General features: G+C 41.7%; 1 protein-coding gene across 1 annotated transcript in view; it reads right to left on the bottom strand.

Annotated features, from left to right (window-relative positions):
* The window catches only part of MALRD1 (MAM and LDL receptor class A domain containing 1), a 558,112-nt gene that overhangs the window by 294,589 nt on the left and 247,191 nt on the right, over window positions 1-16,332 (bottom strand). Inside the window, exon 19 of the mRNA XM_082259425.1 lies at window positions 1,922-2,169. Coding sequence (XP_082115551.1) covers window positions 1,922-2,169 — 248 coding nt within the window. The remainder of the gene's footprint in view (window positions 1-1,921; window positions 2,170-16,332) is intronic.

Raw genomic sequence — 16,332 nt, 5'->3', positions numbered from 1 at the left:
GCATGGTCATGCAGGGGCCCAGGCTGAGGGTGCCACTTGTTCATACACAGCGGGTCTTGTTCTGATGTGCGGCTCCTGGGACCTTCAGCTCTTATCTATCACTGTCTGGAGCATGGGCTCCTTCCTGGCCAGCAGGCACAGGACTACACTTCCTTGCAGCCTGAGCAACTCACATACACACCATGGGTTCACACTGGTATAATATTCCACAGGTTCTGCCAGCTGTGGGCATATTCCAGGGGTTGCACCGATGGGTTCTGGGGGCCAAGTCATATCACTATTTTAGTAAATATAAAATCATACATAAGCAAAATGTTATTTAGTTTTGCTATTTAATGCATAGGAGACTGATTATTTTAATACATAATTAGGGAATAAGTATTAGGCATAAACATTCACCCATCAAGAAGAAAAAATCACTGGGTTCCTCCCAAAAAATGCTTACTCATATCCAAGAATGTAGCTTGCTGGGCAGGAAAATGCTAACTTCCTCGCCCCCCCCCCTCCCCCAAACCATACCATGGGGGATGTGACGGTTTGCACCATCACTGACAGTGAAAAAAACTATGTGACAGATAAATTGATGGTTTGGACTGCTTCAGTTGGTCAGACTTGTAACAGAGGCATGTCATCAGCTCAAACACCTGTCTTCCACGCATTGGCAAATTATGCTGATTTGCTCACCTATTGTTTACTGTGGGTTCTCAGTATTTACACTATAATAATGTATATTATATCTTGTTTTTACCTTTGGTGCCGGCAGTCTGGGCTTCCAGGCTGACTTAAGTACGCTGAGCTAATTAGCATGTGAATAATAACCTTGTCTAGATGGGATTAGCCACGAGTCAGCTGTACCTCGTTAGCTATTCATTGTGTGATGTTTTGGGTAAATATTCATGTAGTGACCGACCTACTTCTAAAGTGTATAAAAGTCTGTTTGTTTTAATAAAGCAGTTAGTTGTTTCCAGTATACAAACGGTAAGGCTAGTTTTGTATGACAGCAGCTGGGATTTGATATCTATGTTCATGAAGTCGTATACTGACGGAAGACCACAAGTACAGTGTGGGTCTGAGGTTCCGTTACAGGGGACAAGTGCCTCTCCCCCATAACCCTGGGCCTGGTGGCTGTAGCGGTCTGTAGATGGGGTTGCTTATGCAAATCTGGAAGCCCCCTTTAACATTAAAGGGGCCCCAGATACCGGCCCAAAATATTTGGTATGGAATTTGAGGGGGACCTCATGCCATGTTTGTTTTTGTTTTTTTTTGGGGGGGGGACCCTAAAACTCATACCAAATCTGTAGGGCCTGGTATGAAATAGGAGGGGGACCTTATGTCAACTTTTTTTTGTAGGTTTTTCCCCATTAACATTTAGATCAGATCCTCATCTAGGATAGGAGTCTGGTATAAGTGAATAGAATCCCTGGTCATTTTTTTTACAAGCAGAATTATACAGCTGGGAGCTGTCATTTTTTCAGCAATTTAAACACACTTTTTTTCCTTGTAAATGCTGGTTTTGCTGTAGTAGGTTGTATAGATTGCAGAGATGGGCCACGTCAAAGGCAGGGTCAGGGCACACAGGCATGCAATTTGGAGTTTTACCTTTTTAATATCTCACTTTAAACATTACTAAAATCACTGCTCCCAGCGAAACAATATTTTTTTTGCTTTTGTATAGGTTCCCCATGGCAGTACCCAGCCCCTCATGTTATTTGTTTGTCAAGCCCTTGCCTATTGGCCTAGAAAATTGCCAGAACTGATTTTATCATTTGGCTCCCATTGACTTAAATAGGGTACAGATTAAAGATTTGAACGTTACTCTTGTTCAACGAAGCAGCCCCAAACCAGACCCAGGTGTGTTTGGCTCATCACTACTTATAAGAAATAAGCCACATGTCATTTCTGCATGGGCTATAAAACATACCTTGCAGTTTCTACTCCACTTGCTCACCAATGGCCCAGAAAGTTTGGCTACTTGGCCCGGTAATTGAGGAAATGAGCTTTCAATAAAAATGTAACTCCCGGTTGGATTTTGCAGTGTGTGATCAGTGACGGGTCCAGTGCCGATGGTTGGGGTGCTGCCAGCTCGTAGGCTCCAATCAAAATCATCATCTTGAGCTTGTTTCCAGTTGCAAAGGTTGAACTCAAAGCTGCAGCGTCCAAGATAGCCACCTAGAAACATTAAAGAGAAAGTACTACCTTTTCAATATTTCAATAGCAAAACGGGTAATAAAGATACAGTTTTAAATGCTGACTGGACATATAAAAAGTCAATGGGATGCATTAATGCAAAGAACACCAATGCACAAAAAACACACATAACGGATATGTTAATGGCCATAAAAAGGCGTACCATAAACTCCAAAACACACATTTTATATATTCCAGCTTACCAGTACTTAGATGTTGTAACTGCATTTCTGTTTCTATTTCAGGCTAAGAACATCTTCCACAAGTACAGAAAATACATGTTGATCTTGCTAGAAATGCAATGTTCTTGTCATTTCTTGTGAGCTGAAGAGAAATCACAATGGGCTCCTTCACATGTGCTTTGCTCTTTAACAACATGCCCTCCAGAAGATTTACCCCCCTTCATGACCAGGCCTTTTTTTGCGATACAGCGCTGCGTTACTTTAACTGACAATTGCTTGGTCATGTAACACTGTACCCAAATAAAATTGATGTCATTTTTTCCCCACAAATAGAGCTTTCTTTTGGTGGTATTTGATAATCACTGCAGTTTTTTTTTTGCACTATAAACAAAAAAAGGCTGGCAATTTAAAAAAACAAAAAACAAAAAAAAACAATATTTTTTACTTTTGCTATAAAATATGTATTCTGCTACATATTTTTGGTAAAAAAGAAACCCAAGTATATTGATTGGTCAGCACAAAAGTTATCGCGTCTACAAACTATATTATATATATATATTATTTATATTAGCTTTTTTTTAAATTTTTTTTACTAGTAATGGCGGAGATCAGCGGGACTGCAATATTGCGGTGGACAGTTGGGACATTAACTGGCACTTTTTCAGGACCAGTGACACTAATACTGTGATCAGTGATAAAAATATGCACTGTTACTGTACTAATGAGACTGGCTGCGAAGGGGTTAACATCAGAGGCAATCAAAGGGTTAACTGTGTGCCTAGCCAATGTTTTCTCACTGTGTGGGAGGTGCTTTTACTAGGGGAAGGCATTTGATCCATGTTCCTGCTTTACAGGAACACAGGATTAATGCCTTCTCTACTGACAGAACGTCGATCTGCCTTGTTTTTGTTGTCTGGCTCTCTGCCTAATGATCGGTGGGTGCCAGTGGAGTATGCAATACTTGCAGGTAAGCTTCTGCTGTCTAATCACAATAGGAGCGGGTCACTGCCGATGCACATGTGCGCCCCAGACCCGGAAGCGGCCGCCCTGCCGCAGTATATGTGCGGTGGACAGTTGTAAAGTGGTTCATGAGAAATCTGCATTCGGAACACTCTTCAGAGAGCATTTGACAGGTAGTGAGGAGGTGTTGTTTTAATCCCCGGCTGCTGCTTCTGCAGCTAAAGGGGGTAGCGGATGGGGGGGAGGGGGTTTGGCTCAACCATGTTTTTTACTCCCCCCTTTCCCCTCCAACCACTAGCATGAATAAGCCTGAAGAGCCTTACCTTTATTGTGTAAACTACAAGGCCTATCAATCCACCATGTAATGGAGATGAACAAAAGCAGACATGTTTAAAGGCCTGGTGATGACCATGGCTCCCTCCACAGATACGGTGGAGAAATAGGTGTACCCAGTGAACCCAGATATAAGAAGTGCGTTATTCAGATGAGTAAATAGTATTGAAAAATAGAACATAGAAAATAGAACAAACCCTGAAAAATGGAAACAAATGCAGCCACCACTGACAAACTGTAATATGCCATAACCATAATCACATAACTGCAAAAATAATGCAATGTCATTTGGGTCAGGTGTTGTGCTATTAGTATCTCAGTAGCTCATCAGTTTCTTAGGACTCATTCACACCATTGTACTGTGGCAGTGCTCACCTTCCCCCAGTGCACGGTAAGGTGCATTAAACGAGTTAGTGCAAAATACATATATAGGCCAATATACATTTATAGGCCTATATGTAGGCCTTTTGGGACAAATGGCACCCCAGCGAACCTTAAAAAAGTAAATGTAACAAAGCATCACCCAATTTCTAAATTTATTCTATAAATCTCTATTTCTAATCATAAACGGTATATGAAATTGTGAACAATCAATCAAAAAATTGTAAAAATAGCAAAGAAAATAAAAGGAAAAAATGCATATATAAGTGCATACATAGTCCACCCCCAGTGTCCAATTAGAGCCTGAGGGCCATTCAATTTATAGAACTTGTGAAATATACAAGTCAATCTGTAGTGCTCCTGAGACACCTGACCACCAGGAGTGCCAACTCCTTGCCAGAAATATTTGATCTCTGTATTAATAAAAGATCACAGCAGCTTTAACCAATGAATTGAATCCCTGTTAACTGTCCCATGAAGACTTCTTATTGTTGATAAAATGCATAGGTTAGGGCTTGTGGACCATAATGTCATCACACCTGCTGGTGTACAACGGCAGAGCGTTTTATACTTTTTATGCTGAGATGTTTAGTGGCACAGTTTATTGGACTGGAGAAGACATATGTGAAGAGGTAGGAAATGGATGGTTGGCACTCAGGATGACATTCAAAATAGTATTTCTTTATCAGGTAAACATGAACAAAACATCCTATGCATTTCGGACGTTAGTCCTTAGTCATAGTCAGCCATGACAAAGGACTAATGTCCGAAATGCGTAGGCTGTTTTAAAAAGATACTATTTTGGATGTCATCCTGAGTTCCGACTATCCCTTCTCTTACTCTGGTATATTAGAGGTGTCAGCAGCCTTAAGGTCTGAGCACCGGGCGTCACTTTTATGTGGGAAGGTTGTAGCACCTTTACACCTGTTTTCCTTATATGTGCACAGGGGCAGCATATCCAGAAGGATTCAATTCATTGGTTAAAGCACATTTGATCTCTTATTAATACAGAGATCACATATTTCACAAGTCATATAGATTGGATGGCGCTCGGGCTCTGATTAAACACTGATTGGGGTGGACATTATATTCACTTTTTTTATATTTTTCCAACTTTTTGATTGGTTGTTCACAATTTCATATATTGTTTATGGATTAGGAATAGAGATTTATAGAATAAATATAAAAATGGGGTGATGTTTTTTTTGCCTTCACTTCAAGCCCTGGTTCACACCGGTCCAATTTGTCATTCGACAGCTCCAAATCGCATGACAAGTTGCACCCCATTGCTGGGAATGGAACTGTTTAAATTGCCGGGACTCATGTAGCAGTGACTTTGAACACTTTTTTTTCCGATTTCATTACAACTTGCGTAGACTTCTGTTAAATGAAGTTGCAAGCTACAATAAAAACGGAGGTGCAAATCGCACACATCTGCTCCGAAATCGCGCTGAACTAGTGACATTTCTAAGTCGCATTGGTGTGAGCCAGGGCTTGTTGATACGTTTTGATACGCTTAAAAGAGATTGCACACCTTTTTCAATATTCTCTTGAGAATTTTCCTGTATCCAGAGCTATTAAGTGCTGCATTATCTTAGTTAGCTAATCACATTATATTACTTACTTTAACCCCAATGAACCTTGCCTAATGTATGTTGTGGTGCCCTGCCAACAATGCTACATGTATCTTATTTTTGGTGCATTTGACAGCCCTTTCAAATGAATGGTCTTCCTCAATGCAACACATGTTAACACACTTGCCTAACTCAGCTTAGGAGTGTAAATAGTCACTTAAAGTCAGGTCACTATAAGATGAATTCTAGTTACTATGAGATGCAGCACTTGCACATTTCCTTTGCCTTACTGAATAAGTCTAAAAGGTACATAAAAAAAGGAAAAAACGTTTCTACATTTTGCCCGTAAATGTCACTATCGGTTACAATGCCGAGTTTGATTAATTACACACATGCCAAGGTCAGACGCAGTAAATTAAAATGGAGATTTGCAATAGTCTGAACTGTGTGGTAAATTAATACTAATCAAGGTGACCTGGACAAAATAACGGAGTGGGCAACGACTTGGCAAATGAGGTTTAACGTAGAGAAGTGTAAGGTTTTGCACTTGGGGACTAGAAACATTAAAGCACAATACACGTTAGGAGGGGAACCCTTGGGGGAATCAAAAATGGAGAAGGATCTGGGAGTCTTGGTTGATGATAGACTAGGCAACAGCTTGCAATGTCAAGCGGCGGCTACCAAGGCTAGCAGAATATTAGTATGCATAAAGAAAGGGATGTATTCCAGAGATAAGACTATAATCCTTCCACTTTATAAAACTCTGGTCCGACCGCATCTGGAGTATTCTGTCCAGTTCTGGTCGCCAGTCCTCAGGAGGGATGTGTTGGAGCTGGAGAGAGTCCAGAGAAGGGCAACTAAACTAATTAGGGGACTGGAGGACCTTGATTATGAAGAGCGTCTCCAATCGCTTGATTTATTCTCCCTGGAGAAGAGACGCCTAAGGGGGGACCTGATAGCAATTTTTAAATTTCTCAATGGGGATCTCAGCTTAGAAAAAAAGCTGTTCAGTCGAAGGGATTGCATGAGGATGCATGAGGACTCGGGGGCACACAATGCGATTAGAGGAGAAGCGTTTTAACCTCAGGCAACGTGGGGGGTTCTTTACTGTTAGGGCTACAAGATTGTGGAATTCTCTACCCCAAAAAGTGGTTTCTGCGGGAAGTATGGTGGCTTTCAAAAGACTATTAGACGTACATCTCAAGGAACAGAACATTCAGGGGTATGTGAGATGATTACAGCCACACACACCTACACAGGTTGAACTGGATGGACTATTGTCTTTATTCAACCTCACCTACTATGTAACTATGTAACTATGTAACTTAGACTTAAATACACAGGGGTTTTAAATGCTCCCAGTCCCTACATATACTACGGTATATTCAGTATATGATTTTTAACCATTGATTTTGTCCTGGAACCCTACATAAAAAAAAAAAAAAGAAAAATCTATTAACAATTCAATGAAGTGTATCTTGTTGCCACAGAACAAAGGAGTAATGTATACTATTTAGGTATACTGTTTGTGCTAAAGAAGGGAAAAAAATCAGCTGGTTTTCTACTGTTTTAAAGTGACCCTAACACCACTGTAAAAAAAATAAACAGGCAGACCCAGGGGCAGATGCTGCCTGAGATTTGACTCTTTTGGATGATTTGGATGGTGTGTCTGCGACTTGGCGTTACAGTTTCTCCCACCATTTACTATGTTATTACTATGTTCTACCTACTCAGGGCAAACTGCCAGGTACTCTTGATAAAGCATACCCTCACCTATTGTTATTTACCTTACTTGTAATGCCCAGCTCCTCCTTCTGCCTGTGGGAGCCATGGATCGTATCCCTGTGTAAGCTCAGGGTTAGTTTGTGTCAGAGCTTGCACAGGGTTGTTGACCTTCTCCCCTCCCCCATGTGACAGTGCTCAGGTAAAACAATTGCTTCTTGGAAAGAAGGAGAGAAGGTCACATGATCCCCTATGTGGCACTACCCCAGAAAGAGCCGCGTGGTAATTTGGGTTCTCTGTTCTTTGCCTCGTCGCCTTGCCGATGAAAAACCTCTGACACAGCTGGTTAAACAAGCAGAATCTGCTATACTGTAAAGAGCACAAAAATGAATACTCTCCACACAACTCTAATTCAATATCAGGAAGTACACACCAGCCTGGTTAGTGAAAACAAAAACGTAATATATTGTTCCAGATTAAAGTAGATGGCGGTGGGTTCATAAATGAGTTAATAGAGAATTAAGTTAATTACAACTTGTTAGACAATATGATTACTAGCTTATAGCAGTCTAGTGTGGAGTTCTATATAGCTAAAACAATCTATACTTGTTAAAATACAAATCGCATTGGCATAGATAACATTACCTACAATGGTAAATAATAAATGGTGCTGTAAAAACTTTCCTGCAACCAGTATGCTATACTGCTAGAGTGCACTCTAGGAATGACTATGCCAAGACCCAGGTCTTACTGCAGAGGAACCCTTGTCTATAAGCAGTGCCTGAAGACCTTGTAGAGCAGCTATCTAAAGAGACAGTCTTTTTCCCTAGTTCTTCAGCTGGCTAGCAATGGGGCCCACTCTTTATGGTGGTGCACATAAGTACAGTCCCTGTAAAGTCTGCATTCAGTGGTAAAGACTGCTAGTCAATTGTCCAGTCCCTATGTGTCCATTCTCTACTAGCAGCAACAGTTCCTTGGCAGCGGTGCTCTCTCACCAGTCCCAGAGATACAGCTGCAATGGTTCCGCTGTTCAGATGTCCTCCGGATCTGCCAAAAGTGGCTTTGGTCCCCAGCCCACAGGCTAAAAGTGCTCTGCTCTCCCTGCAGCAAGACACTGTGTCCCAACAGTGGTTTATATCTTAGCCTCTGCACCCACAGGTCTCTGGTCCCCAGAGTTTCAGGACACCGATTTCTGGCTCAAGCCCCTGGCTTGTGGCTGAGTGGCATGCACACAGAGAAATAAATGTGCTCACTCTGATGTCCTGCACTGCAAGATGAAGCCACTCAGTCCACAGCCCGGGAAAAACAGCTAATTTACTCCCTTATCTCTGTCCCACTCTGGGAATTGTAGTTCAATTGTCCTTAAGCTTCTACAGTATGGCTCGTTTTCTGAACTTCAACACCCATAGTCCAATTTAGCCAGCATACAAATCTCTTGATTTCCTTCACAATGTTAGCTCCCCCTGGTGGATAAAGGTGACATAACACTAGTCTATACATCATGACAGTCTGAGGGGAGCACACAGCGAGCACAGTGTCCTAGATTTGCTCTCTCACTCTAACCAAACACCTGGCTACACCTACTGTATATCCAGAAATACCTAAGCCTCCAAGAGACGTATGGAGCAGTGGGGAAGCAGGGGGAAGCTAGGAATCAGTTAGTGAGCGGACAAAGTAAGATTCTTCTTAAAGGAGACCTGTACTGAAATAAAGTATGGGGGGGGGGGGCTTTGCTGAGATTCTTCTGAAAATGCTACATGCCTGGACATTCCTGGCTTCAGTACTATGAGTCCCCACCTTGGAAAAAATCACGCAGATCAATAACACAAAGTCTGGGCTACTAACCTTCATACTTGTTACAGGTTAGTGTCTCAGGATATATTGAGGGCACAGGACCAGAATGACTGCCAGGCAACTATCATTTTTAGAAGTAGATCAGCAACAGCAGCCTCCATATTTTTTCAGGACAGGGTTTCGTTAATGTACCAGTGAAGATGCTCACGCACATTCGTATTTCTACACAAAAGGCTGTTTTTAGATTTTTTTTTTCCACAGAAAGAAAGGATATTGATGTCTAGATGGCTGATTTTCTTGCCTGACAGATTGTTTGCATAGCATAACAAATGCAACTGGTCATGAACCCATGCATGACATATGCATGCAGCTCTAAAATGACCATTTCCATTTTTCCTACAACAATGTGGACAGTTATCTTGTTTGTAGTAGATCTGATTGGCCCTGCACAGTGTGAAGATCTAAGATCTTGATGCTTGCACTCCCTGACTAACTTTGACAGCTGCTAGTGGCTAAGTACATCTCTTAGATCTCTTAGTGGCTCAGTTCATCTCTGTTATGTTCAAAACTTACAGAAGCACATTTCACATGTTAGAACGAATCCACGCATCAGCGGACCAAAAATGTGCACAACTGCAGTTTAGTTGATGTGCAGATCTGAACTGACATGTGGAATAGCCTCCATTCATCACAGAGGTTAATAGAGGTCCACAGATAGGCCCAAAGGCTGTGAAGTCAGTGGAGGAGTGTGGGCATGAATGTGTTGCATCTTCACACTCTCTTCAGGGCATCCAGATCCTGCAATGTTGTGTCCTTGAAATCAATAATGTTACAAAATACAAGATAATATATGCAAGATAACATAAAAATAAAATTGTATAGAAATATTTTACAAAGGGGAATGCTCAGAAAGAGATTATTTAAGCAGCCCATAGATTATTCGATAATCTTTCCTGCAACCACAACTAGAAGGAAAGAAAATCGCTCAACTGACTGTGTTGATGGGAGAATCTCTCCAGCAGTGCTATTGTGTTATGCCAACAGATTCAGATCCAACAGGTTGGAGGTACTGAATTCGATCAATGGATTGAATTTGGTACAACCAGCCTGCCCATACATGGATTGAATCTCAGCCGGTCCCTGCTGAACAGGCCTAGATTTGATCCATTTATGGCCGGCTTTACTCTGATCTTGGAAAAATCTCAATAGAAGGCTCCCAGCTTTGACTAAAAACACAATGACTAAAGTGTATGTATAGCCAAAACCTTTTATGAATAGAGTAAGGAAGGGTATGTTCCCCTATCAAGCTACTTTTTACTCCCTGTGTCCTGTTGGGAGGATTTCCCTCTACTTCCTGTCTTGGAGACCAAACAAAAACTGTCTCAGTGACAATTGTCATCAAGACCAATAGAGGGGTGAACCAGGTGAACAACTGTATAAATTTAGCAGGTGGACAACTCTTCTCCACTCTACTCAACATTATTTAAAAAGAAGGCGTTGCCTTAACATACACTAATATATCTGGTTTTGGTATATACTAGAAATTGAGACCATCAACTGTTGTAAAAAAAAACCCTGAAGGAGTTCATTAAAGCCTCTAGTATGTTCATAAACAGTTCTTTCTCAGCTTAAAGGGGTTGTAAAGTCAGAAGTTTTTTTTAAAATCTTAATGCATTCTATGCATTAAGATAAAACACCCTCTGTGTGCAGCATCCCCCCTCAGTCTCGCTAATACTTACCTGGGCCCCCTCTCAATCCAGCGATGTCTACGACTGTCTCAGCTGTCTGGGACTCTCCTCCTCATTGGCTAAGACACAGCAGTGGCACCACTGGCTCCCACTGCTGTCAATCAAAGTCAGTTAGACAATGAGGAGGGGGGGCGAACCGAAGCTCCATGTCTGAATGGATACATGGAGCTGTGCCTGGGCTTGGGTGACCCCATAGCAAGCTGCTTGCTGTGGGGGCACTCAAAGGGAGGGAGGGGCCAGGAGAGCTGAAGAGGGGCCCAAAAAGAAGAGGATCCAGGCTGCTCTGTGCAAAACCACTTCATAAAGCAAGTAAGTATAACATGTTTGTTATTTTTATTTAAAAAATAAACAAGACTTTACAATCACTTTAAGTCCCCGTTCACACTGGGGCGACCTGTGAGGCGACCTGGTCGCCTCACAGGTCGCCGTAGGTCGCCTTCCATAGGGAAGCTGCGGACCCGTTTTTATAGGAGCGACACAAGTCGCTCCGACTTAGAAAAAGGGTCTGGAGCTTCTTTGGGGCGACCCGGAGCGACTGTCATAGACTTCAATGTTATGAAGTCTGTGCCGGCCGCTCCGAGGTCGCCTGGGGAAGTCGGATCGCCCCAGTGTGAACGGGGCCTAAGTGCCGGTTCACATTTGTGCGATGGGGGAACGCTGCGAATATACAGCGTGTTCCCGCATCGCATCCGCACCCCTGGCAGTTCACACTGCCATACGCGATACGCTGGGGGTGTCAATTAAAAGTTATCGACACCCCCAGATCAGATCGCATATCGCAGTGTGATCTGAAAGTTCGCACAGAATCGGATCGCACTAGTGTGAACCACCATGCGATCCGATTCTGCTGCGGATCAAAAAAGGGTCCTGTGTATCTTTTAGTGCGATTGCGGTGCAAATTCAGCCATACAAACTGTATGGCTGAATTTTCACCGCACAGAGATCGCATGTAATTTTAGGAGCAGTGCGCTTCGAATTACATGCGATCTCTGTGATCGCACAAATGTGAACCGGCACTAACAGACTGAAGCTCCATTCTGTATGCAAGAGCCAATAACTATGGCTCCTGCTTGAATGAGAGCTAACCAGTCAGTTATAGTGATCATTTAGTTAAGTTGGCAATAGAATATTCAGCCTGCTAGCTGAATGAAAAAAAAAAGAAACAGATTCCCTAAGCCACACATATAAGGTGGATAGAGGAATACTTCCCGCAGAGACATTGTATTCTGACAGCAAGACCCCTCCACTGTCAGAATACACTGATCAGCAGCTGCAGCTTCTGACTTGACAAACATTTTCCAACATTCCCGCTCGACAAAAGTCAATCTAAAGAATGTGGGATGGCCATACATGGAATAAAATTTGGCTCATAATTAAGACCCTTAGTAACCCCTCACTAGCCCCTACTCCCCCTTCTCATCTTAGCTAGTTTTTCTTGATAATTGTTAGAATATTTTTACTGTAGTATGTAAATGTTTTATTATTTACATTTGTTCTATTTGTGTTTGTTTACAGCATACAGAAAATGTAATATATGTATATATATATATTTAATTTGTAACTAACTTGACCATATCCCAGGTCATAATTTTAACGTTACAAAATGTAATTTGTACTTTATAATAAAGGGGCCCAAAGACATTGACCAATACCTGTATATGTCTATAGTGCTGCCAGCTCCGTATGGGCGACCTCAGGCAACAAACAAATGTCAGATCGCTACCCTTAGTCAGGAGACTAGGAACGTCTACAGTTGGTTAGCAGTCCTTCTCATATTTGGACTGGAACCCTTCACAAACATTGTCATACATACATTAAGTAAATATTGCCTTTTGGGGCAAAGATGGAGGAATTATAATTCTTCCTTGAACAGATATACGTGTTTGTTGGAAGGTGGAAACACTGGGAGGATAAAAGGAACTAGACAAAGCTCTTGTGCAAATCGCTTCAGTGTGGAAAGACAAACTTTCTGCTAGAAGGCTGTTGAGTGGCAAATAATCCCTGATAAAGAAAATAATATCAATGTTTTTGAAACGCGTTGGATGTTCAAGTTTGAAATAACAACCTCTGTACCTGATGTGCAAGTAGGATGCAAAAGATCCATAACTAGCTGGAAATTGCCACCTGCTCAAATGATCAGAGAATTTTGTATAATGGTTTGACCTGTCCCCAAGAGGTAATCACATAATCACATATACTAGTTGGTACTGTATGTATATTTTGTTTTCAAAAATAGAAACACTGGTTTCGTTTAGTGATACAATTATGTTTTTACTAAATGGTAAATAAATACTGATATGTTTTAGGAAATTGTGGAATACATTCTGTATAGAGAAAATAAGTGTACAAATCAAAAATGCCCCATATAGTCCCTTTAATATAGAGGAGTTCTTTTTGTCAGTTATATTCAGGATGATGGAAAGTACACCCGTTGTTATGTGAGCTTCCCAAATCGTAATTAGGTTATCAGTCCTTCATCCATCGCTATAGATAGGAGCCCTTATCTGATTGGACATCATATAGAATACAGTATACATGTTATATAGTATAACTAGCCCAGGAGACTTTGTGAGACAATGGGATTGTGTGTGCAAGTTCTGTGATGACTATGGCCAGCCTAATACTAGTTGCTTAAACAATCACCGGTCAAAAATGGATGAAAGTACACATTTTTTTTAACTGTTTTTCCTCTCTAAAATACAGTGCCTTGCAAAAGTATTCGGCCCCCTTGAACTTTGCGACCTTTTGCGACATTTCAGGCTTCAAACATAAAGATATAAAACTGTAATTTTTTGTGAAGAATCAACAACAAGTGGGACACAATCATGAAGTGGAACGAAATTTATTGGATATTTCAAACTTTGTTAACAAATAAAAAACTGAAAAATTGGGCGTGCAAAATTATTCAGCCCCCTTTACTTTCAGTGCAGCAAACTCTCTCCAGAAGTCCAGTGAGGATCTCTGAATGATCCAATGTTGACCTAAATGACTAATGATGATAAATACAATCCACCAGTGTGTAATCAAGTCTCCGTATAAATGCACCTGCACTGTGATAGTCTCAGAGGTCCATTTAAAGCGCAGAGAGCATCATGAAGAACGAGGAACACACCAGGCAGGTCCAAGATACTGTTGTGGAGAAGTTTAAAGCCGGATTTGGATACAATAAGATTTCCCAAGCTTTAAACATCCCAAGGAGCACTGTGCAAGCGATAATATTGAAATGGAAGGAGCATCAGACCACTGCAAATCTACGAAGACCTGGCCGTCCCTCTAAACTTTCAGCTCATACAAGGAGAAGACTGATCAGAGATGCAGCCAAGAGGCCCATGATCACTCTGGATGAACTGCAGAGATCTACAGCTGAGGTGGGAGACTCTGTCCATAGGAAAACAATCAGTCGTATACTGCACAAATCTGGCCTTTATGGAAGAGTGGCAAAAAGAAAGCCATTTCTTCAAGATATCCATAAAAAGTGTTGTTTAAAGTTTGCCACAAGCCACCTGGGAGACACACCAAACATGTGGAAGAAGGTGCTCTGGTCAGATGAAACCAAAATCAAACTTTTTGGCAACAATGCAAAACATTATGTTTGGCGTAAAAGCAACACAGCTCATCACCCTGAACACACCATCCCCACTGTCAAACATGGTGGTGGCAGCATCATGGTTTGGGCCTGCTTTTCTTCAGCAGGGACAGGGAAGATAGTTAAAATTGATGGGAATATGGATGGAACCAAATACAGGACCATTCAGTAAGAAAACATGATGGAGTCTGCAAAAAACCTGAGACTGGGACGGAGATTTGTCTTCCAACAAGACAATGATCCAAAACATAAAGCAAAGTCTACAATGGAATGGTTCACAAATAAACATATCCAGGTGTTAGAATGGCCAAGTCAAAGTCCAGACCTGAATCCAATCGAGAATCTGTGGAAAGAACTGAAAACTGCTGTTCAAAAACGCTCTCCATCCAACCTCACTGAGCTCGAGCTGTTTTACAAGGAGGAATGGGCAAAAATTTCAGTCTCTCGATGTGCAAAACTGATACAGACATACCCCAAGCGACTTACAGCTGTAATTGCAGCAAAAGGTGGCGCTACAAAGTATTAACTTAAGGGGGCTGAATCATTTTGCATGCCCAATTTTTCAGTTTTTTATTTGTTAAAAAAGTTTGAAATATCCAATAAATTTTGTTCCACTTAATGATTGTGTCCCACTTGTTGATTCTTCACAAAAAAATTACAGTTTTATATCTTTATGTTTGAAGCCTGAAATGTGGCAAAAGGTTGAAAAGTTCAAGGGGGCCAAATACTTTCGCAAAGCACTGTAAATAGAAAATAAAGTAGCTACTGGAATAAAATACAACAAAGAGAAAACACGGTTTGTCCCCCCCTCCCCCCTCCTAAAAAATTGGTAGACATATCATTGTTATCATACGTACAGGCAAAGTTATTACTGAATCAAAAGGCACATGAACCACCACAAGTCAACATGGGTAAAGCACAGGTTTTCTCCGCAGGTCTACACATCTTGTCACAACTGTTACAAAGGAATCCCTCTCCTGCCTGGTAGATTCTGAGGGTCACATTGGTAAATAGTCACCTATACGGCTTCATGCATGCAGCGTACAGTGTGCAGAGTCTATGTAATCACTCTCCCGGGACCCACAGCTGCCACATACAATTGCCCATTAAGATAAAAAAGAATATGCTGCTGTACACAGTCATGTGCCGGGGTTGAGTAATACAAAACCCCATACTATGCTCTAAACACGCACTATGAAGTTGATTTCAAGAGACAAGGCACATTACAAAAGAATTTTCCCAGAGCTTAATGAATGAAGGGAAGTTAAGCTGACTTCAGTTATCCAAGCATATGAATGCGAAAATGTTGTTTTTGTTCCTTGCAGGTAATTGGGTAGTATAAAAAAATGTGTAGCGCCAAATAGTAATGAATATCAAAGAAAGGAGTTCCAGCCACATTTTCAACTTCACGTCATGCATACCTATATCTCTTTCTAAACACGATTTGGCTATTTTCTTTTTTTTTATGTTCCCTTACCTTATTTTTAATGAAAAATAACTTCCATTCCTCCCACTTCCTCCTTATGCGGCCGCGGCTGGCACATAATTTTTTGCTTTGCATTGACTCCTGGGAGATGAGTGTCATCAATCCCAGGAGTCAATGCGCCTGCACCGGTGTCCCTCGTCACTTCCGGTGCAGGGCGTCATTCTCTGCCAATGGATGGAGAACAGCTTCTGGGCATGCGCAATGATGCGAAACCAGCTGTGGGATGACGCGCCTGCCCCGGTGGTGGCGAGGGTATAGGAGGAGGGACATTGCGGCTTCAGCTGCCCACACTGCAGATGGCCGCGCTGGACAAGAACTTCACAAGGTAAGTAATTCATGCTGCATGTACACTAAACAGGGGACAGTTTAGAGGATATAG

The sequence above is a fragment of the Pelophylax lessonae genome (genome assembly GCF_965119305.1).
Source record: "Pelophylax lessonae genome assembly, chromosome: 5".
Taxonomy (NCBI): Eukaryota; Metazoa; Chordata; class Amphibia; order Anura; family Ranidae; genus Pelophylax; species Pelophylax lessonae.
Note: the sequence above shows the minus strand (reverse complement) of the source record. Positions and strands in the feature narration are given on the sequence as shown.